The sequence below is a fragment of the Heterodontus francisci genome, chromosome 39 (assembly GCF_036365525.1).
Source record: "Heterodontus francisci isolate sHetFra1 chromosome 39, sHetFra1.hap1, whole genome shotgun sequence".
Taxonomy (NCBI): Eukaryota; Metazoa; Chordata; class Chondrichthyes; order Heterodontiformes; family Heterodontidae; genus Heterodontus; species Heterodontus francisci.
In genome coordinates, this window is record NC_090409.1 from 36,120,723 (window position 1) to 36,142,890 (window position 22,168).

The window sequence follows — 22,168 nt, forward strand, 5'->3', positions numbered from 1 at the left end:
TATTTATCCCTCAACCAACATCATGATAACAGGTGATCCGGTCATCTTTACTGTTTGTGGGATCTCCCTGTGCACAGCTTGGCCACACTTCAAGAAGAAAGTACTTGATTGGCTTCAGCACCTTTTGGGACGTGCGGAGGTGCCATACAAATGCCAGATCTTTCTTTCAGTCACACGGGGTGAAGCCCCGCCCTCATGGCCCCGAGCGAGCCATTAACTGGAAGCAGCCGCAATTTCCCTGCCCTAACTCGCACGTCCGTTCAGAGAATCCCCGTCCACAGTGCTTCGATCTGAGGCAGTGCTGAGCAGACATGGGCAGGAAGTAACCAGCTCATATATCCTTTCCCACTGCGTGTGGAGTTCGCAAAAAACCTCCGCTCTGTGACATGCCACATCCTTTATATCTGGTCAAGTTGTGAAAAGGCCTGAATCTGATTTCCGCCTGTGAATTAACCCTGCTTGGGCATAATGTCTGTCGACTGTCACTCTTTATCTCCTCACGCACTTCCACAGTTTATTCCATGCAGGCTTGACCGCAGGTTAGGGCCCACACCAGGTTGCCTAGCGATGGCGGGCCATCCTCTGTTGCTAGGCCTCGCCTATGACCTGAATGACTAAGGCTGCCGGCCTCCAACCCTCGGACATGACTCGTCTCCACCCCAAGCTTCACCCCAACATGAAACCCTCGTCTGTGTCTTTGTTACCTCTAAACTTGGCTGTAACCTCCTACAACCCTCCGAGCTCTCTGCCCTTCCTCCAATTCCGCTCTCTTTCCCATCGCTCCACCATTGGCGGCCGTGCCTTCAGCTGCCCTGGGGCCCTAAGCTCGGGAATTCCCTCCCTAAACCTCTCCGCCTCTCTCTCTCTCTCTCTCTCTCCTCCTTTAAAAACCGATCTCTCTGACTGAGCTTTTGGTCGCCGGTCCCTAATATCTCCTTATGTGGCTCAGTGTCAAATTTTGTTTGCTAATCACGCCTGTGAAATGCCTTCGGATGTTTTAGTGAGCTGTTGTGATCTGGAACGCGCTGCCTGAAAGGGCGGTGGAAGCAGATTCAGTAGTAACTTTCAAAAGGGGGAATTGGAGAAATACTGGAAGGGGGAAAATTTGCAGGGCGATGGGGGAAAGAGCAGGAGGGTGGGGAGTGGGGACTAATTGGATAGATCTTTCAAAGAGCTAGCACAGGGACGATGGGCCGAATGGGCTCTTCCTGTGCTGTCACGCTCTCTCAGTGACGACATTCTGTCACACAGCTGCTGATGGGGAGATGTAAACTCATTGGCTTAAGCTTTTCTTGACATGTCCCCTGAACGGCCTGGCTCGAATTTTAAGGTTCTGACCCCTTATTCTGGACTCTCCCGCCCTCGGCCCACACCAACCAGAGAAAGTAGTTCCTCTGCTTCTCCCATCAAACATTTCATACACCCCGATAAGGACACCACACGACATTCTAAACTTAAGAGAAGACAAGGCCAGTTTACAAAACTATACCTCATCATTTAACCCTCTGATCCGTTAGTCCAACTGACCTCTCGTTCGGTTATATTACTGGTGTCAAGTTGCTGATAATGTTTCTTGAACCTGCCTCCTCACAGCATTAAGTGTTGTGTTGTTAAGTGTGATGGGGCACTGTCGAGGGTTAAATTCATTTGCAGTTACCCCCTGCTGGAGTGGGTGAGGGGGAGATTGAACGTGCCTGCGAAGCCTTCCGGAGTTGAATAGACTGTCAGTTCTCACTGGGGCCTGGAGGTGGCCTAGCTGCAGACTTTAGCCTATCAGACGGTGGGGTGTAAACTGAGACTGCGGCAGTCGTCTCTCTTGTACCTGCGGGTGGAACCACCAGTCCTAGTGTCATTGCCGGTGAGTTTGGGCCCGCAGACCGACAACCAGCGAGGCAGGGGCTAGGTGAGTCAGAGAACTGATGGGTGGGAGAGAGGACGCAGACTTCAGGGTCTCAATCCATGCTGCGTTTGTTCAGAAAACTTCTCAATGCGTCTAGCCTGGGAGTGTTTGATGGGGGACAGTGTAGAGGGAGCTTTACTCTGTATCTAACCCCCGTGCTGTACCTGTCCTGGGGAGTGTTTGATGGGGGACAGTGCAGAGGGAGCTTTACTCTGTATCTAACCCCCGTGCTGTACCTGTCCTGGGAGTGTTTGATGGGGGACAGTGCAGAGGGAGCTTTACTCTGTATCTAACCCCCGTGCTGTACCTGTCCTGGGGAGTGTTTGATGCACAAATTACAATGCCAACAAGGTTAACTGGAGTGGAATTACTTTTTCTTTCTGAGGATTGGTGAACGGCTTCCGTTTACCGGCGTTCAGAGTGTTTACACTTAAGAGCGTGAGAAAACGTCACTCAACTGGTAGGTGAAAATGAATATCTACATGATTTATTTTAAAAATTCCGGGGTGCGTTTTCAATCGAGGGCATTAAATGGCTCAATCGATCTATTTTCCACCTGGAGTGTACAGTCAAACAGGATGGGTATTTACAACAGTACACAGTCTGAGTTCGAAGGTGCCCGTGTCAACTTTCTCCTCTGCCCGCGCTATTGGTGCTGAGCGTCGAGATGTCCGAGCGGTCACTGTTCCGGCTGGGTGGTCTCCCCTGATGCTGCAGCGGTGGCTGTGAGGCGTCTCGGAAGTGTTTAGGCGGAGCTGCGTTGGCAGGGCGTTCTTTAATGCTGGCGTGCTGACTGGGCGGGCACTGTGGGTGAGTGGCGAAGGCCGGGTGAGCAAGGGCGGGGAGCGGCCCGCCGAGGAAGTTCAGGAAAGAGCCATCAATGGCCGGATGTCTTTGGTGGAATGGAGAAATGGTGAAGCCCCCACTGGGGTGGATTGGGTGGCCCAGGAGTTCGTATTGAAACATCGGAGGGGCGGCGTGCCCAAGCGGGCAGTGCCCTCCTTGATGCACTGGAGGCGTGCGTGACGGGGAACTCGCGGGCGGCCTCTTGTCTTGAACACGGCGCTCCAGCTTCTCCCATGGGTAGGGAAGAGTCACCGGCGGACCTCTCTCCTCCTGGACGCTGAGGGACGCGTCGTCGGGCTGGCGTTCACCGTCAGGCTTTGGCACGCCAGGGCAGCTCCTCGTCGTGGCACCAGTCTGGGGGGACTGCTGGCAGCAGGACGCCTGGCTGTCGGAGGACTGGTTGGACGGTGAGCCCTGAGTGGGGCTCGAGGCCGATGGCAGGAGGAGGTGCAGTGGTGATCTGGCCTGATGGGCACCGGGTGATGGACAACTCAACACTGGAAAACAACAAGGAGGAGATAAGATTCAGAGTCAGGTATCTCTGGGCACATTTCCCCAGGAGGACTATTAAATATTCCAGGTGATGACCATCACAACTCCCTGAATACCTTCTCCATTCATTTCTTGCCCTCTGCCCTGCGGACATGTCCCTGGAGTTTGGGATCAGCAGCTGCTGAGAGCCTCCAGCACCTCACCCACAGTGGATGTTGTCCGCTGTTCATAAACAGCAAGGCCGAGATATTCCGATTGGGACAATTCCCATCCCATTTTTGCAGGAGATAAGGTTTTTCCAACTGGCCCCACCCTTCACATCAATTGGTTTCCTGAGTTCAGCATCAATTAACTAAGGCTGAGAGGGAACCCTAGACCCCTTTCTCACCTGATTGTAACACTGCAAATTTTTTCCCCTTCGCGTATTTCTCCAATTCCTCTTTTGAAAGTTACGATTGAATCTGCTTCCACCGCCCTTTCAGGCAGCGCGTTCCAGATCACAACAACTCACTGCGTCAAAAAAAATTCTCCTCATCTTCCCCCCTCTGGTTCTTGTGCCATCCATCTTAAATTTGGTTCCTTCACATGCAAGTCAATGGTTGACAGTGTGGCTGACATTCTAGGCCACGTTGAGGCCTTCATTCTAGGCCACGTTGAGGCCTTCATTCTAGGCCAGGGTGAGGCCTTCATTCTAGGCCAGGGTGAGGCCTTCATTCTAGGCCAGGGTGAGGCCTTCATTCTAGGCCAGGGTGAGGCCTATACTTTAATCAATTGTGAGGCCTTCATTCTAGGCAAAGAAAGAAGCAAATCGGCCGTGGTGTAATAACAGGCTTTCAATTCCCGATGAGAACGTTTTGAACTGTTGGCCTGAACTGATTTCACCACCACCATCCCCACACCCGGATTCGAACCTTGAAGACGGACTGGGGGCCGTCTTGTCCTCAAATCATACATCAATAGATGACTGCAGCCCCTCCTCCCCCCACTCTGACTCATCCCGCCTTTCACTTAGACAAGGAGCTAAGGAGCTGGCTCGACACTGATACTGACCGTGCGGCCCTGGGAGTGGGGAGTTTGACTTGCTGCTGGACGAATCACACTCCTTTATCACACTGGGCGCTCTCTGGCTCGGCGGAGGCTGAGAGACGGTCCGACTCGCCTTCCCCCGCAGGATGTCAATCACCTGGAAAAATACAAAGTCCTCAGTGAAACAGCTTGGAACATTTCCCTCAACATCTGTTGGACTCCCCATATGAAAGAGGGGACCAGCTTCCGTGCTCACTCGAACTTAAATATATTACCCGACTATGGACATCAGGAATAGGAGCAGGAGGAGGCCATTCGGCCCCTCGAGCCTGCTACCCCATTCAATAAGATCATGGCTGATCATCTACCTCAACTCCACTTTCCCGCCCTATCCCTTGATTCCCCTCAGTGCCCAAAGATCTCTCGATCTCAGTCTTGAATATACTCAATAACTGAGCATCCACAGCTCTCTGGGGTAGAGAATTCCAGAGATTCACAACCCTCTGAGCGGAGACATTTCTCCCCATCTCAATCCCAAATGGCCGACCCCTTACCAGTCTGGAACCCACCCCCCCCCCCCAGTTCTGGACTCTCCAGCGGGGTGGGGTAACAGCCCCTCAGTATCCACCCTGTCAAACCCTCTGAGAATTTTATGCATTTCAATGAGATCACCTCTCATTCTTCTAAACTCCAGAGAATATCGGCCCAGTCTACTAAATCTCACCTCAATGGGATAATCCCCTCATCCCAGGAACCAGTCCAGTGAACCTTCGTTGCACTCCCTCTAAGGCAAGTATATCCTTCCTCAGGGAAAGAGACCAAACTAGACACAGTCCTCCAGGTGTGGTCTCACCAAGGCCTTATATATAACTGGAGCAAGACCTCTCTACAGATCTACTCCAATCACTTTGTAATAAGGGCCAACAGGCCACTTGCTTTCCTAATTGCTTGCTGTACCTGCATGCTAACTTTCTTCAGTGAGAAGGGGATTGGGGGAATGGATTGCTTAACCATAGTGCTAGCACAGACACAATGGGCCAAATGGCCTGATTACTATGGGCGATGGTGGTGTAGTGGTAATATCACTAACCTACTATGCCAGCTGCCTTGGTGTCATGGGTTCAAATCCCACTATGGTAGCTGATAGAAGTTCAATTTAATAAATCCAATTGTTTAATAGAAATCTACAATTAAAAGCTCGCCTCCATAACGGCGCGAAGCAACTATCATTGATTGTTTTTTGTAAAAGAAATCCAGTTCACTAATGTCCCTTAGGGAAGGAAATCTGCCGTCCTTACCCAGTCAAGGCCTACGTGTGACTCCAGACCCACAGCGATGTGGTTGACTCTTAACCGCTCCTCTGAAATGGCCTGGCAATCCACTCAGTTGAAGGGCAATTCAGGACAGGCCACAAATCCCAGGCCTTGCCAGCGTCGCCCAAATCCCATCGACAATAAAAAAATTCCACAATTCCCGTCACCTGGGGGGGGACCTCTTCGTCACACCTCACACAACATTGCCAGAATGTGCGTGTTGGACTTTCAGTGGGAACAGTGTTGTGGGTGCCATATTCTACCTGATCCTTACATTGGGGCAAGGGGTCAGTGGTGATGAGGTACTGGTCCCAACAGAACAGTACCCCCCAGGACAGAGTCAGCACCCTGAGCTACCACCTCACTCTGAATGTAGATTACGCACCCTCCCAGGGCACGACCTTTGACCTGGAGACACAAGTGCACCACCTCTGCAGCTGATTGGCCAGCCTTGTGAGCGGGGCCAGGGACTGAGAGGTTGGGGATTTCCCTGGCTCAATTTTTGCGGCCTCGCGCTCCAAACCAACCTTCTTGTTCTTGGCCACCATTAGCGAGGTGTCGTTGTGACAGTTTTTAATGCTGCTGTCCGCCCCGTTTTTCAGCAGGGCCTTAACGATCTCCATCAAACCCCGGCCGCTGGATGAATGGAGAGCAGTGTTTCCCGAGTAGGTCTGCAGGTTCACATTGGCACCGTGCTGTCAGAAAGCAGAGACAGAATGGCTGTCAATTCCCCCATCATTCCCAGTTGGAGTGAGCAGTTGTTCAGTGGGTAACTCGATCTCCCAGAACCAGGGGTTGGCGGGTTCAAATCCCACTCGAGAAACCGGAGCCCATAATCCAGGCCGACACTCCCAGTGTGGTACTGAGGGAGTGCTGCATTGCCGGAGGGTCAGTGCTGAGGGAGTGCTGCACTGTCGGAGGGTCAGTATTGAGGGAGTAGTGCTGCACTGTCGGAGGGTCAGTACTGAGGGAGCGCTGCACTGCCAGAGGGTCAGTGCTGAGGGAGTGCTGCACTGTCGGAGGGTCAGTATTGAGGGAGTAGTGCTGCACTGTCGGAGGGTCAGTATTGAGGGAGCGCTGCACTGTCGGAGGGTCAGTACTGAGGGAGTGCTGCACTGTCAGAGGGTCAGTACTGAGGGAGTGCTGCACTGTCGGAGGGTCAGTGCTGAGGGAGTGCTGCACTGTCAGAGGGTCAGTATTGAGGGAGTGCTGCACTGTCAGAGGGTCAGTACTGAGGGAGTGCTGTACTGTCAGAGGGTCAGTACTGAGCGAGTGCTGTACTATCTGAGGGTCAGTACTGAGGGAGTGCAGCACTGTCAGAGGGTCAGTACTGAGGGAGTGCTGCATTGTCGGAGGGTCAGTACTGAGGGAGTGCTGCACTGTCAGAGGGTCAGTACTGAGGGATTGCTGCACAGTCGGAGGCTCAGTACTGAGGGAGTGCCGCACTGTCAGAGGGTCAGTACTGAGGGAGCGCTACACTGTCAGAGGCTCAGTACTGAGGGAGTGCCGCACTGTCAGAGGGTCAGTACTGAGGGAGCGCTACACTGTCAGAGGCTCAGTACTGAGGGAGTGCCGCACTGTCAGAGGGTCAGTACTGAGGGAGCGCTACACTGTCAGAGAGTCAGTACTGAGGGAGTGCCGCACTGTCAGAGGGTCAGTACTGAGGGAGCGCTGCACTGTCAGAGGGTCAGTACTGAGGGAGTGCCGCACTGTCAGAGATGCCATCCTTTGGGTGGGACATTACACTGAGGCCCCGGTCTGTCCCCTCGGGTTGGATATGAAACATTCCATGGTCACAGTTGGAAGATGATGGTATAAGGACTAGGGGGACACAGATTGAAGGTTTTGGGTAAGAGATACAGGGGGAATATGAGGAAGAACGTTCGTACACAGCGAGCGGTAATGACCTGGAACTCACTGCCTACGAGGGCGGGGAAAGTGGAGATGATCAAAGACGATCAATGATTTCAACAGGAAATTGGGTGGGCCGCTTGGAGATAATAAATCTACAGGGCGACGGGGATCGAAAGGGGCAGTGGGACTGACTGGATAACACTGCGGCGGACCGGCACAGACTTGATGGGCCGATCGGCCTCCTTCTGTGCAGCAAATGACTCTCCGTCTCTAAGGGCAGGGCTGACATTGGTCCCTCAACCAACATCACCAAAACCAGATCATCTGGTCATTTATCTCATTGCTGTCTGTGGGATCTTGCTGTGTTAGCCACGGAGGGCCCGAGGAGACAGGGGCGTGCCCATCCTTTTGCTAATGGAAACCAGCCGCAGGTGACCATGGGGAGGCGCAGGAGCAATCCTACAGGGGAGATCCTCTGATCTGCCTCTCCCCTCCGCTCCTCTTCGCTCGGGACGGGCAAAGACTTGGTGCCCTGGGGGGCGAACTGGCAGCCTGGGCGACAGCTCCATCTGCAAGCGAGGGAACATTGAGGTGTTTCCCTTTGCGTTGCATTGAGACTTTGTTTGCCTCCTGTTCTCAGCCCCTCGCACCCCGAACACTGACTATTTTAACCCTTCAATATCTCCAGAGTGTTTGACAAGCACCTACCTGCAGGAGGAGATTCACCATATCCATGTAGTTATTCTCCACAGAATGGACTAGGGGAGTCCGACCACTCTTAATGTCCTGCAACAAACAGGAGTCATGTATGAATGAGAAAGGTCCTCAGAGAATCCCATTAGAGAGTCTAATCCTAACCCACAAAATCCCTTCATGCATGGTGGCACAGTGGTAAAGTTAGTGAGTTAGTAATTCAGAGGCCTGGAGTCAGGCTCTGGAGACGTGAGTTCAAATCCCACGTGGGGGGGAATTTAAATTCAGTTCACTGAATAAATCAATGGAATTATAAAGCTTGTCTTGTTAACCATGAAACTACCAGATTGTCGATTAAAAACCCACTTGTTCTTCTGCGAAGGAAATCCTCCCACTTGACTCGGTCTGGCCTACGTGTGACTCCGGGCCTACTGCAATGCGGTTGACTCTTAACTGCCCTCTAAAACAACTGAGAGTGCCATCATTGCCCATTTATGCCCCCTGCAGTAAATCCGGTTTGATCCCCGCCCTCCCGAGGACTGGGTACATTGGGCGCCCATCGGCCCAGGAGTTGCAAAGGTCCAACAGAACGGAGGCAAACCTCTCCCTGGCCTTACCACAGCATCGACATCGGCACCCTGGTCCAACAAGAGGGCGACAAGCTCCTTGTGCCGACTGTTCACTGCAACGTGGAGTGGCGTGTAACCTGCGACACAAAGCAAAGGAGACACGGAGAGAGTGAGTTTGATTAATGCGGCTTGTAATTCTGGGGGATTTCTGAGCAACGGGACTGGGTTATTCATATCAAAGTGTGTAATAAAGCCCCAGAATCTATAATTGCCAACCCAGAACCACAAAGAATGAGGGAAAAAAAAGGAAGTGAGATAAATATTTGAAGCTTGTTTTTTTTGTTTAGATATTTATAATCTTGCAAATGCCTTCGTGGGCGATACCACCACAGTCCAGGGAAGATTGAAAGAAGTGGAAGGGATGCCCGAGTCAACCAGGGAATGTCGGAGCGCTAAGATTAGGTACGGCATGGAGGGGAATAATCCCGGAGTTTCGAAGTGGTTGAGGGATAAATATTGGCCCCAGGACCTCCCCCCTCCCCACCCCCACTCTTCTTCCAATAATGTCCGAGCAGAAAAGCTAACGGGCTCCCGGTAGTGCCGGTACTGAGGGCGTCTGAATATTCAATAGTGACGTCAAATATTAAGGCAAAGGGAGGCAGATTCTTGACAAAGAAGGGAGCCAAAGGGTATCGGGAGGTGTGAGCAGGGAAATGGAGTTGAGTCCACCATCGGCCATGAGGGGCCGAATGGCCTGCCCCTTGCTCCGAGCTCGCATGCATGTTTGCACGATTGCCCTGGCTAATATTTGCCTCTCAATCGACACCGTTAAAGGCAGGTCATCCGGTCGTCGTCACATTACTGTCTGTGGGATCTTGCTGTGCGCAGTCCAGCTGCCGCGTTTCTGCCGTTACGGCACTTCAACGCGCTCCTGCCTGGGTGGGGAAGCACTTTGGGGCATCCTGAGCTTGTGACAGGCGTTAGAGGAATGCAAGGTCTTCCGATCATCATCGAATCAGCGATGGATCTGGCACAGGAAGAGTCCATTCGGCCCATCCTGCCTGTGCTGGCTCTTTGAAGGAGCCAATTAGTCCCTCTCACCCACCCCACCATCCCCCCCGCAAATCCCTGCCAGCTTTTCTCTTTCAACTATTTATCCAATTCCCCTTTTGAACGTTTCTCAGCACTTCCCTCACTGGGAGATGAGATGATGCTCAAAGCATTCCGATACACCAGTTTGTACCTGGTGGACTAGATACTGAGGGGTTGTTTCCCCCAACCCCAACTGGAGAGTCTAGAACTAGTGGGGGGTGGGGGGGGAGGGGTGGGTCCCAGTCTCAGGGTAAGGGCTCAGCCATTGGGGACTGAGATGAGGAGAAATGTCTTCACTCAGAGGGTTGTGAATCTCTGGAATTCTCTACCCCAGAGAGTTGTGGACGCTCAGTTGTTAAGTATATACCAACCTACGAACATATGAACAGACGAATTCGGAGCAGGAGTAGGCCACTCGGCCTCTCGATAGAATTTGCAATTCATGTACTAGGACACCCAGATCCCTCTGTATCTCAGAGCTCTGCAATCTCTCACCATTTAGATAATATGCTGAGATCGATAGTTAAAACTTCATTCATGGGATGTGGGCGTCGCTGGCCAGGCCAGCATTTATTGCCCATCCCAAATTACCCTTGAGAAGGTGGTGGTGAGCTGCCTTCTTGAACCTCTGCAGTCCATGTGGGGTAGGTACACCCACAGTGCTGTTAGGAAGGGAGTTCCAGGATTTTGACCCAGCGACAGTGAAGGAACGGTGATATAGTTCCAAGTCAGGATGGAGTGTGACTTGGAGGGGAACTTGCAGGCGGTGGTGTTCCCATGTATCTGCTGCCCTTGTCCTTCCAGTTGGTAGAGGTCACGGGTTTGGAAGGTGCTCTTGAAGGAGCCTCAGTTCATTGCTACAGTGCATCTTGTAGATGGTACACACTGCTGCCACTGTGCTCTTTTGTCCATGTTTGAACCAAGGCTGTAATGAGGTCAGGAGCTGAGTGGCCCTGGCGGAACCCAAACTGAGCGTCACTGAGCAGGTTATTGCTAAGCAAGTGCCGCTTGATGGCACTGTTGATGACACCTTCCATCACTTTACTGATGATTGAGAGTAGGCTGATGGGGTGGTAATTAGCCGGGTTGGATTTGTCCTGCTTTTTGTGAACAGGAAATACCTGGGCAATTTTCCACATTGCAGGGTAGATGCCAGTGTTGTAGCTGTACTGGAACATCTTGGGTAGGGGCGCGGCAAGTTCTGGAGCACAGGTCTTCCGTACTATTGCCGGAATATTGTCAGGACCCATAGCCTTTGCAGTATCCAGTGCCTTCAGTGGTTTCTTGATATCACGTGGAGTGAATCGAATTGGCTGAAGTCTGGCATCTGTGATGCTGGTGACTTCAGGAGGAGGCCCAGATGGATCATCAACTCGGCAATTCTGGCTGAAGATTGTTGCAAATGCTTCAGCCTTATCTTTCGCACTGATGTGCTGGGCTCCCCCATACTTGAGGATGGGGATATTTGTGGAGCCACCTCCTCCAGTTAGTTGTTTAATTGTCAGCCACCATTCACGGCTGGATGTGGTAGGACTGCAGAGCTTAGTTCTGATCCGTTGGTTATAGGATCGCTTAGTCCTGTCTATCACGTGCTGCTTCCACTGGCACGCAGATAGTCCTGTGTTGTAGCTTCACCAGGTTGACACCTCATTTTGAGGTATGCCTGGTGCTGCTCCTGGCATGCTCTCCTGCACTCTTCATTGAACCAGGGTTGGTCTCCTGGCTTGATGGTAATGGTAGAGTGGGGGATATGCTGGGCCATGAGGTTACAGATTGTGATGGAGTACAATTCTGCTGCTGCTGATGGCCCACAGTGCCTCATGGATGCCCAGTTTTGCATTGCTAGATCTGTTCGAAATCTATCCCATTTCGCACGGTGATAGTGCCACCACAACACGATGGACGGTATCCTCAATGTGAAGGCGGGATTTCATCTCCACAAGTACTGTGTGGTGGTCACTCCTACCAATACTGTCATGGACAGAAGCATCTGCGGCAGGCAGATTGGTGAGGATGAGGTCAAGTTGGATTTTCCCTCTTGTTGGTTCCCTCACCAACTGCCGCAGACCCAGTCTAGCAGCTTCACACATTTTTTGTGTGTTGTGTCTGTGTGAATGTGTGTTTTTTGTGTATGTCTGTTTGTGTGTTAGTCTTTGTGTGTTTGTGTTTTTGTCTATGTGTGAGTGTGTGTTTGTGTGTTAGTCTTTGTGTGTGCTGTGTGTTAGTCTTTGTGTGTTCGTGTATGTGTGTTTTGTGTGTGTGTTTGTGTATGTTTTTGTGTTTGTTTGAGTGTGTTTTGTATGTGTGTTAGTCTTTGTTTGTGTCTTAGTGTGTTTGTGTATGTTTGAGTGTGTGCTTTTGTGTATGTCTGTTTGTGTGTTAGTCTTTGTGTGTTTTTGTGTATGTGTGAGTGTTTGTTAGTCTTTGTGTGCTTGTGTGTGAGTGTGTGTGTTTGTGTATGTGTGAGTGTGTGTTTTTGTGAATGTGTGTTTGTGTATTAGTCTTTGTATGCTTTAGTGTATGTGTGAGTGTGTTTGTCTTTGTGTGAGTGTATTTGTGTGTGTGCGAGTGTATTTGTGTGTTAGTCTTTGTGTGATTGTGTAAGTGTGTTTGTGTGTATGTGAGTGTGTCTTATGTATATGTGTGTGAGTGTGTGTATGTTTGTGTTTGTTTGTGTGTGTGTGTGTGTGTGTGAGTGAGTTTGTGTGTGTGTTTATGTGTGAGTGTGTTTGTGTGTGTGTGTGCTTGTGTGTGAGTGTGTATGTTTGTGTGTGAGTGTGTGCTTGTGTGTGAGTGTGTGTGTGTGTGTGTGTTTGTGTGTGAGTGTGTTTGTGTGTGAGTGTGTGCCTGTGTGAGTGTGTGCGTTTGTGTGTGTGTGTGTTTGTGTGTGTGCTTGCGTGTGAGTGTGTACGTGTGTGTGTTTGTGTGCGTGTGTGTTTGTGTGTGTGTGAGTGTGTGTGTGAATGTGTGTGTGTTTGTGTGTGTGTTTGTGTGTGTGAGTGTGTTTTGTGTTTGTGAATGTGTTTGTGTGTGTGTGTTTGTGTGTGTGTGAGTGTGTTTGTGTGTGTGTGAGTGTGTTTGTGTGCGTGAAGGTGTGTGTTTGTGTGTGTGTGTTTGTGTGTGAGTGTGTTTGTGTGTGAGTGTGTGTGCTTGTGTGAGTGTGTGTGTGTTTGTGTTTGAGTGTGTTTGTGTGTGTGTGTGTTTGTGTGTGTGTGTTTGTTTGTGTGTGTGAGTGTGTGTGCGTGTGTTTGTGTGAGTGTGTTTGTGTGTGAATGTGTTTGAGTGTGAGTGTGTGTGTGTGTGTGGGTTTGTGTGTGTGAGTGTGTGTGTGAGTGTGTGTGTGTTTGTGTGTGTGTGTTTGTGTGTATGTGACTGTGTGTTTTGTGTATGTGTGTTTGTATGTTTTTGTGAATGTGTGTTTGTGTGTGTGTGTGTTTGTGTTTGTGTGTGAGTGTGTTTGTGTGTGAGTGTGTGTGAGTGTGTGTGTGTGTGTGTTTGTGTGCATGTGACTGTGTGTTTTGTGTATGTGTGTTTGTATGTTTTTGTGAATGTGTGTTTGTGTTTGTGTGTGAGTGTGTTTGTGTGTGTTTGTGTGTGTTCGTGCTTGCGTGTGTGTGTTTGTGTTTGTGTGTGAGTGTGTTTGTGTGTGAGTGTGTGTGAGTGTGTTTGTGTGTGTGTGTGAGTGTGTTTGTGTGTGTGTGAGTGTGTTTGTGTGTGTGTGTGTGAGAGAGTGTGTTTGTGTGTGTGTGTGTGTGTGTTTGTGTGTGAGTGTGTGTATGTTTGTGTTTGTTTGTGTTTGTGTGTGTGTGTTTGTGTGTGAATGTGTTTGAGTGTGAGTTTGTGTGTGTGTGTTTGTGTGTGTTTGTGTGTGTGTGTTTGTGTGTGTGTGTTTATGTGTGAGTGTGTGTGTGTGTGTGTTTGTGTGTGTGTGAGTGTGCCTGTTTGTGTGTGGGTGTGTGTGTTTGTGTGTGAGTGTGTTTGTGTGTGTGTGTGTTTGTGTGTGTGTGTGTGTTTGTGTGTGTGTGTTTGTGTGTATGTGACTGTGTGTTTTGTGTATGTGTGTTTGTATGTTTTTGTGAATGTGTGTTTGTGTGTGTGTTTGTGTGTGAGTGTGTTTGTGTGTGAGTGTGTGTGAGTGTGTGTGTGTGTGTGTTTGTGTGCATGTGACTGTGTGTTTTGTGTATGTGTGTTTGTATGTTTTTGTGAATGTGTGTTTGTGTTTGTGTGTGAGTGTGTTTGTGTGTGTTTGTGTGTGTTCGTGCTTGTGTGTGTGTTTGTGTTTGTGTGTGAGTGTGTTTGTGTGTGAGTGTGTGTGAGTGTGTTTGTGTGTGTGTGTGAGTGTGTTTGTGTGTGTGTGTGTGAGAGAGTGTGTTTGTGTGTGTGTGTGTGTTTGTGTGTGAGTGTGTGTATGTTTGTGTTTGTTTGTGTTTGTGTGTGTGTGTGTTTGTGTGTGAATGTGTTTGAGTGTGAGTTTGTGTATGTGTGTTTGTGTGTGTGTGTGTGTGTTTGTGTGTGTGTGTTTATGTGTGAGTGTGTGTGTGTGTGTGTGTGTTTGTGTGTGTGTGAGTGTGCCTGTTTGTGTGTGGGTGTGTGTGTTTGTGTGTGAGTGTGTTTGTGTGTGTGTGTGTTTGTGTGTGTGTGTGTGTTTGTGTGTGAGTGTGTGTGTGTGTGTGAGTGTGTTTGTGTGTGAGTGGGTGTTTGTGTGTGAGTGTGTGTTTGTGTGTGAGTGTGTGTGTTTGTGTGTTTGTGTGTGTGTCTGTGTGTGAGTGTGTTTTGTGTGTTTGTGTGTGTGTGTGTGTTTGTGTGTGTGTGTGTGTTTGTGTGTGTGTGTTTGTGTGTGTGAATGTGTGTGTGTTTGTGTGTGAGTGTGTGTTTGCGTGTGAGTGTGTTTGTGTGTGTATGTATGTAAGTGTGTGTTTGTGTGTGTGTGTGTGTTTGTGTGTTTGTGTTTGTGTGTGTGTTTGGTTTTGTGTGTGAGTGTGTGAGTGTGTTTGTGTGTGAGTGTGTTTGTGTGTGAGTGTGTGTTTGTGTGTGTGTGTGAGAGTGTGTTTGTGTGTGAGTGTGTGTGTTTGTGTGTGTGTGTGTGTGTGTGTGAGTGTGTTTGTTTGTGTGTGAGTGTGTTTGTGTGTGTGAATGTGAGTGTGTGTGTTTGTGTGTGAGTGTGTTTGTGTGTGAGTGTGTTTGTGTGTGAGTTTGTGTGTGTTTGTGTGTGAGTCTGTTTGTCTGTGAGTGTCTGTGTGTGTGAGTGTCTGTGTGTGTGAGTGTCTGTGTGTGTGTTTGTGTGTGTGTGTGTGTGTTTGTGTGTGAGTGTGTGAGTGTGTGTTTGTGTGTGTGTGAATGTGTTTGTGTGTGTTTGTGTGTGTGTGTTTGTGTGTGTGAGTGTTTGTGTGTGAATGTGTGTGTGTTTGTGTGTGTGTGTGTGTTTGTGTGTGTATGTGTGTGTGTTTGTGTGTGTATGTGTGTGTGTTTGTGCGTGTGTGCCTGTTTTTGTGTGTGAATGTGTGTCAGTGTGTTTGTGTGTGAGTGTGTTTGTGTGTGTGTGTGTGTGTTTTTGTGTGTGAATGTGTGTGAGTGTGTTTGTGTGTGAGTGTGTTTGTGTGTGTGTGTTTGTGTGTTTGTGTGTCAGTGTGTTTGTGTGTGTGTGTTTTTGTGTGTGAATGTGTGTGAGTGTGTTTGTGTGTGTGTGTTTGTGTGTCAGTGTGTTTGTGTGTGAGTGTGGTTGTGTGTGTGTTTTTGTGTGTGAATGTGTTTGTGTTTGTGTGTGGATGTGTTTGTGTGTGGATGTGTTTGTGTGTGAATGTGTGTGAGTGTGTTTGTGTGTGAGTGTGTTTGTGTGTGTGTGTATGTTTGTGTGTGTCAGTGTGTTTGTGTGTGAGTGTGGTTGTGTGTGTGTTTTTGTGTGTGAATGTGTTTGTGTTTGTGTGTGGATGTGTTTGTGTGTGGATGTGTTTGTGTGTGAATGTGTGTGAGTGTGTTTGTGTGTGAGTGTGTTTGTGTGTTTGTGTGTGAGTGTGTTTGTGTGTGTGTGTGTGTGTGTTTTTGTGTGTGAATGTGTGTGAGTGTGTTTGTGTGTGAGTGTGTTTGTGTGTGTGTGTCTGTGTGTCAGTGTGTTTGTGTGTGTGTGTTTTTGTGTGTGAATGTGTGTGAGTGTGTTTGTGTGTGTGTGTTTGTGTGTCAGTGTGTTTGTGTGTGAGTGTGGTTGTGTGTGTGTTTTTGTGTGTGAATGTGTTTGTGTTTGTGTGTGGATGTGTTTGTGTGTGGATGTGTTTGTGTGTGAATGTGTGTGAGTGTGTTTGTGTGTGAGTGTGTTTGTGTGTGTGTGTATGTTTGTGTGTGTCAGTGTGTTTGTGTGTGAGTGTGGTTGTGTGTGTGTTTTTGTGTGCGAATGTGTTTGTGTTTGTGTGTGGATGTGTTTGTGTGTGGATGTGTTTGTGTGTGAATGTGTGTGAGTGTGTTTGTGTGTGAGTGTGTTTGTGTGTGAGTGTGTTTGTGTGTGAATGTGTGTGAGTGTGTTTGTGTGTGAGTGTGTTTGTGTGTGAGTGTGTTTGTGTGTGTGTGTGTGTGTGTGTGTGTGTGTGTGTGTTAATGTGTGTTTTTGTTTTTGTATACGTGTGAGTGTTTTTTTTCTTGGGATGATTGGATTGAATTTATTTTACAGTAAATTGAAAAATTGCCCAATAAAAAAAACTTGAAATGAGAAAAATGCTAAGAAAACCACGAGAGTATTACTTAGAAAGGTGAAGTCAGAGCTGAACTCAGCTGGGTCAGTTTTCACTGAGACTCTGCAGAAAACGAGTCAGAACAGGAATAGAAAGTATTTCAATCGTCTGTTAACTCAATAATGACAGCTGGTCAGATTTTCGTAAACTGCAAGTGGAACCAAAATACTCAAACAAGTCTGCATGGCTCACAGCACAGGAAGATCCCACTCGTTTGTGTCTTTTTAGATTCTGACCGATCTCTCTCCCTCCACCTCCCTCCTCTCCATTCTCCCTCTGTATCTGCCGTGGCTCCTTGTGCAGCTCCCTCCCCTCTGAGTCAGAAGTTGGTGGGTTTGCGTCCCATAATCCAACCCGACACTCACAGTGTCAGTACTGAGGGAGTGCCACACTGTCAGGGGGTCAGTACTGAGGGAGTGCTGCACATGTCAGGGGGTCAGTACTGAGGGAGTGCCACACTGTCAGGGGGTCAGTACTGAGGGAGTGCTGCACTGTCAGGGGGTCAGGACTGAGGGAGTGCCACACTGTCAGGGGGTCAGTACTGAGGGAGTGCCACACTGTCAGGGGGTCAGTACTGAGGGAGTGCTGCACTGTCAGGGGGTCAGGACTGAGGGAGTGCTGCACTGTTGGAGGGTCAGTACTGAGGGAGCCCTGCACTATTGGAGGGACAGTATTGAGGGAGTGCTGCACTGTCGGAGGGTCAGAACTGAGGGAGTGCTGCACTGTCGATGGTGCCGTCTTTCAGATGAGACATTAAACTGAAGCCCAGTCTGCTCTCTCAGGTGGGTGTAAAAGATCTCTATCTTAACTCTATTTACCCGCTTTCCCTCCATATCCCTTAAACCCCTGACCCAACAAAAACCAGCAACCTCGGCTCCAACTGACCCCCGTCCGGCCTCGACAGCTTTTTGGGGGAGAGAGTTCCAGATTCCCACTCCCCTTTGAGTGATGAAATGCTTCCTGACATCACCCCTGAACGGCCTGGCATTAATTTCAAGATCCTGCCCCCTTGTTCTGGAATCTCCCCCCGACCAGAGGAAATAGTTTCTCTCTGTCGAACCTACTGAATCCTTTAATCATTCATTCCTCATCCAGGTGGCGTGGGCCAACAAGGGCGGCGCCACTTACCATCATAATTCCTGATCTCCAGGTCCACGTTCTCCCGCCCGCTCCCCAGCAGGGACTGGAGACAAGCCAAGCTGCCGTGCTCACTCGCTAAATGCACCGCCGTCTGCCCGTTGCGGTCCAGGAGTACACGGGACGCCCCGTTGTTGACCAGTTGCCTGACAATGTTGGACTGCTTCGTGATGACTGCAAGGTGCAGCGGAGTCTAGGAGAGAGAGAAGGAGAGAGAGAGAGAGAGAGAGGCGTTAGCATCGAGACAGTGAACAACTGGCTTGACTGCCATCCTTGAGTGTCGAACGTGCAGACTTGTGCCTCTCGTGAGATCCCTCGGCGCTGTGCAGCCGATGAAGAACTTTACAAGGTGCGGCAGCCAATTTGCGCACAGCAAGATCCCACAAGCAGCACCGTGATAATGACCCAGATTGATGTGTTTTTTTTTTTACTGACAGTGGTTGATCACCTCAATCCCTCGCCTCCCCCCCCCCCCCCCCTCTCCCCCGACTCTTTTAAAATCGTGGCCCTGGGATCGATCTGAGAGGGCAGTTTAATATCTCACCCGACAGACGGCACCTGCGGCAGTGCAGCACTCCCTCAGCAGCGGGTATAACCAGTCGGTGACTGGACCATCCATTCAAAACCCAAATGCCAATGAGCAACAAGATCCAAGTGCACAATCCCAGCCCCTCTACTGCCTCTGCATCCGCAAAAGTTCCTTTTTTTCAGACGAATTGCCCTCGTCTTTTGCCGCTCGAGTGTTTTATTTCTACCTGGGACTTTTCATTGTGTTTTCTGCCCATTTCCTGCTTACAGGGAGCTAGACCTTCCTGTCTCGAGAGGATCAACACTTGTGAAGTATTTCTCTGGGATCCTCCTCCCCTCTGCTCAAAAACAACAGCAACAACGTGCATTTATATAGTGCCTTTAATATGGTAAAGCACCCTCTGATGCATTACAAATCAGGCATAAATCTGCCCCCGAGCCACATCAGGAGATATTAGGGACCGGCGGCCAAAAGCTCGATCAAAGAGGTCGGTTTTTTAAGGAGTGTCTTAAAGGAGGAGAGAGAGAGAGAGAGAGAGGCGGAGAGGTTTAGGCAGGGAATTCCACAGCTTCGGGCCCCAGGCAGCTGAAGGCACGGCCGCCAATGGTGGAGCGATGGGAATCGGGGGATGGGCAAGAGGGCGGAATTGGAGGAATGCAGAGGTTACAGAGATAGGGAGGGATGTAGGGGCTGGAGGAGGTTACAGAGATAGGGAGGGTTGTAGGGGCTGGAGGAGGTTACAGAGATAGGGAGGGTTGTAGGGGCTGGAGGAGGTTACAGAGATAGGGAGGGCTGTAGGGGCTGGAGGAGGTTATTGAGATAGGGAGGGTTGTAGGGGCTGGAGGAGGTTACAGAGATAGGGAGGGTTGTAGGGGCTGGAGGAGGTTACAGAGATAGGGAGGGTTGTAGGGGCTGGAGGAGGTTACAGAGATAGGGAGGGTTGTAGGGGCTGGAGGAGGTTATTGAGATAGGGAAGGTTGTAGGGGCTGGAGGAGGTTACAGAGATAGGGAGGGCTGTAGGGGCTGGAGGAGGTTACAGAGATAGGGAGGGTTGTAGGGGCTGGAGGAGGTTACAGAGATAGGGAGGGTTGTAGGGGCTGGAGGAGGTTACAGAGATAGGGAGGGTTGTAGGGGCTGGAGGAGGTTACAGCGATAGGGAGGGTTGTAGGGGCTGGAGGAGGTTACAGAGATAGGGAGGGTTGTAGGGGCTGGAGGAGGTTACAGAGATAGGGAGGGTTTTAGGGGCTGGAGGAGGTTACAGAGATAGGGAGGGTTTTAGGGGCTGGAGCAGGTTACAGAGATAGGGAGGGGGCGGGGGGGGGGGGGGTTGAGGAGGCCATGGAGAGATTTGAAAGCAAGGATGTGAATTTTTACAGGCATTTCTCCCTCTTTTTCCTCTCACCCCCTCCCTCCTTCCCATCCATCGAGATGTTACTGAACGGGTAGGCAGATTCCACAGGCTGCCTTCTGCCCCATGGCTCAAGGCCTTGGAGAGGGTGCGGAGGGAGATTTACCGGAATGTTCCCAGGGATGAGAGACTTCAGTTAATGTGGAGAGACTGGGAGAAGCTGGGATTGTTCTCCTTCGAGCAGAGAAGGTTAAGGGGGAGATTTAATCGAGGCGTTCAAAATCATGAGGGGGTTTTGATGGAGTAAATGAGGAGAAACTGTCCCCAGTGGCAGGAGGGTCGGTAACCGGAGGGACACAGATTGAGGATAATGGGTAAAAGAACCAGAGGGGGGAGATGAGGAGAATTTTTTTGACGTAGTGAGTTGTTGTGATCTGGAACGCGCTGCCTGAAAGGGCGGTGGAAGCAGATTCAATAGTAACTGCCAAAAGGGGGAATTGGGGGAAATACTGGAAGGGGGAGAAGTTTGCAGGGAGATGGGGGAAAGGGTTAGTGGGGACCAATTGGATAGATCTTTCAAAGGGCCAGGACAGGGACGATGGGCCGAATGGACTTCTCCTTTGCTGTCAGCTTGTCCGATTCTTTCTGACAGATGTGAGAACAGCACGTGAAATTGTTTTTGTTGATGCGTGTGTTATTTTTTCTCTCTCTCGGGCAGCCCTGTCAGGAAGTACAGTGTCAAGTGCGTACTTCAGCTAACCACACAGCTGTCTCTATCTGCCTTATCTAGACCAGACTGACGCAGGTTATCTGTGGCAGGGCCGCTCTGCTTTACTGACAGCCTGTCTTTACGGGAAGGTGAGCGGTGCCGATTGTGAAAGAGCAGGGCCCCATTTCTGTAACCGTGAGAAAGCCACCAGAAGAATATGTTCTCGCACAAACCCCAAAAAGAACAATTGAAAATACACGCGGCCGCTTCTATTCCCTGTGAGTTTCTTCTCTACCGTGGGCTTGTGGTGGTGTTTAGTGAAGGGGGAGGGGTTGGGATTTCTCCTCAGCCTCTGTTCCGGGCCCAGAGAAACTAGCTCAAGGGTAGATCAAAGGTCACGGGGAGGGGAAAGTGTATTTGGGAGCTAACGGCACAATCCCACCAGCTCCCCGCAACTCAAATCTCTCTCTCGCCCGCCTCAGCATGACATACACCGGCTGGTGTGGCACTGTGCCTGTGTGTGTGGGTGTGGATGGGTGTGAGAGTGTGTGGGTGTGAGAGTGTGTGTGAGAGAGTGTGTGTGAGAGAGTGTGTGTGAGAGAGAGTGCGTGTGAGAGAGTGTGTATGGGTGTGTGTGTGTGGGTGTGGATGGGTTATTCTGTGTGTGGGTGTGTGTGTGTGGGTGTGGATGGGTTATTCTGTGTGTGGGTGTGCGTGTGTATGTGTATGAGAGAATGTGTGTGGGTGTGGGAGAGTGTGTGTGGGTGTGGATCGGTTATTGTGTGTGAGTGTGGATGGGTTATTCTGTGTGTGTGCTTATGAGAGTGTGTGTGGGTGTGTGTGAGAGAGTGTATATGTGAGAGAGTGTGTGTGTGTGAGAGAGTGTGTGTGGGTGTGTGTGTGTGTGAGAGAGTGTGTGTGGATGTGGGAGAGTGTGTGTGGGTGTGGATGGGTTATTGTGTGTGGGTGTGTGAGAGAGTGTGTGTGGGTGTGGATGGGTTATTGTGTGCGGGTGTATGAGAGAGTGTGTGTGAGAGAGAGTGCGTGTGAGAGAGTGTGTGTGACAGAGTGTGTGTGACAGAGTGTGTGTGTGTGTGTGTGTGTGAGAGTGTATATGTGAGAGAGTGTGTGTGTGAGAGAGTGTGTGTGGGTGTGGATGGGTAATTGTGTGTGTGTGTGTGTGTGTGGGTGTGTGTGAGAGAGTGTGTGTGGGTGTGGATGGGTTATTGTGTGTGTGTGTGAGAGAGTGTGTGTGGGTGTGAGAGAGTGTGTTTGGGTGTGGATGGGTTTTTCTGTGTGTGTGTGTGTGTGAGAGTGTGTTTGGGTGTGGATGGGTTTTTCTGTGTGTGTGTGTGAGAGAGTGTGTTTGGGTGTGGATGGGTTTTTCTGTGTGTGTGAGAGTGTGTTTGGGTGTGGATGGGTTTTTCTGTGTGTGTGAGAGAGTGTGTTTGGGTGTGGATGGGTTTTTCTGTGTGTGTGTGAGAGAGTGTGTTTGGGTGTGGATGGGTTTTTCTGTGTGTGTGTGAGAGAGTGTGTTTGGGTGTGGATGGGTTTTTCTGTGTGTGTGTGAGAGAGTGTGTGTGGGTGTGGATGGGTTTTTCTGTGTGTGTGTGTGAGAGAGTGTGTGTGGGTGTGGATGGGTTTTTCTGTGTGTGTGTGTGAGAGAGTGTGTTTGGGTGTGGATGGGTTTTTCTGTGTGTGTGTGTGTGAGAGAGTGTGTGTGGGTGTGGATGGGTTTTTCTGTGTGTGTGTGAGAGAGAGTGTGTGTGGATGTGGATGGGTTTTTCTGTGTGTGTGTGAGAGAGAGTGTGTGTGGGTGTGGAATGGTTTTTCTGTGTGTGTGTGAGAGAGAGTGTGTTTGGGTGTGGATGGGTTTTTCTGTGTGTGTGAGAGAGTGTGTTTGGGTGTGGATGGGTTTTTCTGTGTGTGTGTGTGTGTGTG

The 22,168-nt window shown here is 50.1% G+C and overlaps 1 protein-coding gene across 1 annotated transcript in view; it reads right to left on the bottom strand.

Annotated features, from left to right (window-relative positions):
• Positions 1-2,361: 2,361 nt before the first annotated feature.
• Positions 2,362-22,168, bottom strand: part of bcl3 (BCL3 transcription coactivator) — a 153,757-nt gene continuing 133,950 nt past the window's right edge. Inside the window, exons 4-9 of the mRNA XM_068018475.1 lie at positions 17,633-17,834; positions 8,742-8,830; positions 8,140-8,217; positions 6,105-6,272; positions 4,289-4,421; positions 2,362-3,243 (exon numbers count right to left, since the gene is read on the bottom strand). Of these exons, the coding sequence (XP_067874576.1) occupies positions 2,525-3,243; positions 4,289-4,421; positions 6,105-6,272; positions 8,140-8,217; positions 8,742-8,830; positions 17,633-17,834 (1,389 nt within the window). The 3' untranslated portion in view covers positions 2,362-2,524. The remainder of the gene's footprint in view (positions 3,244-4,288; positions 4,422-6,104; positions 6,273-8,139; positions 8,218-8,741; positions 8,831-17,632; positions 17,835-22,168) is intronic.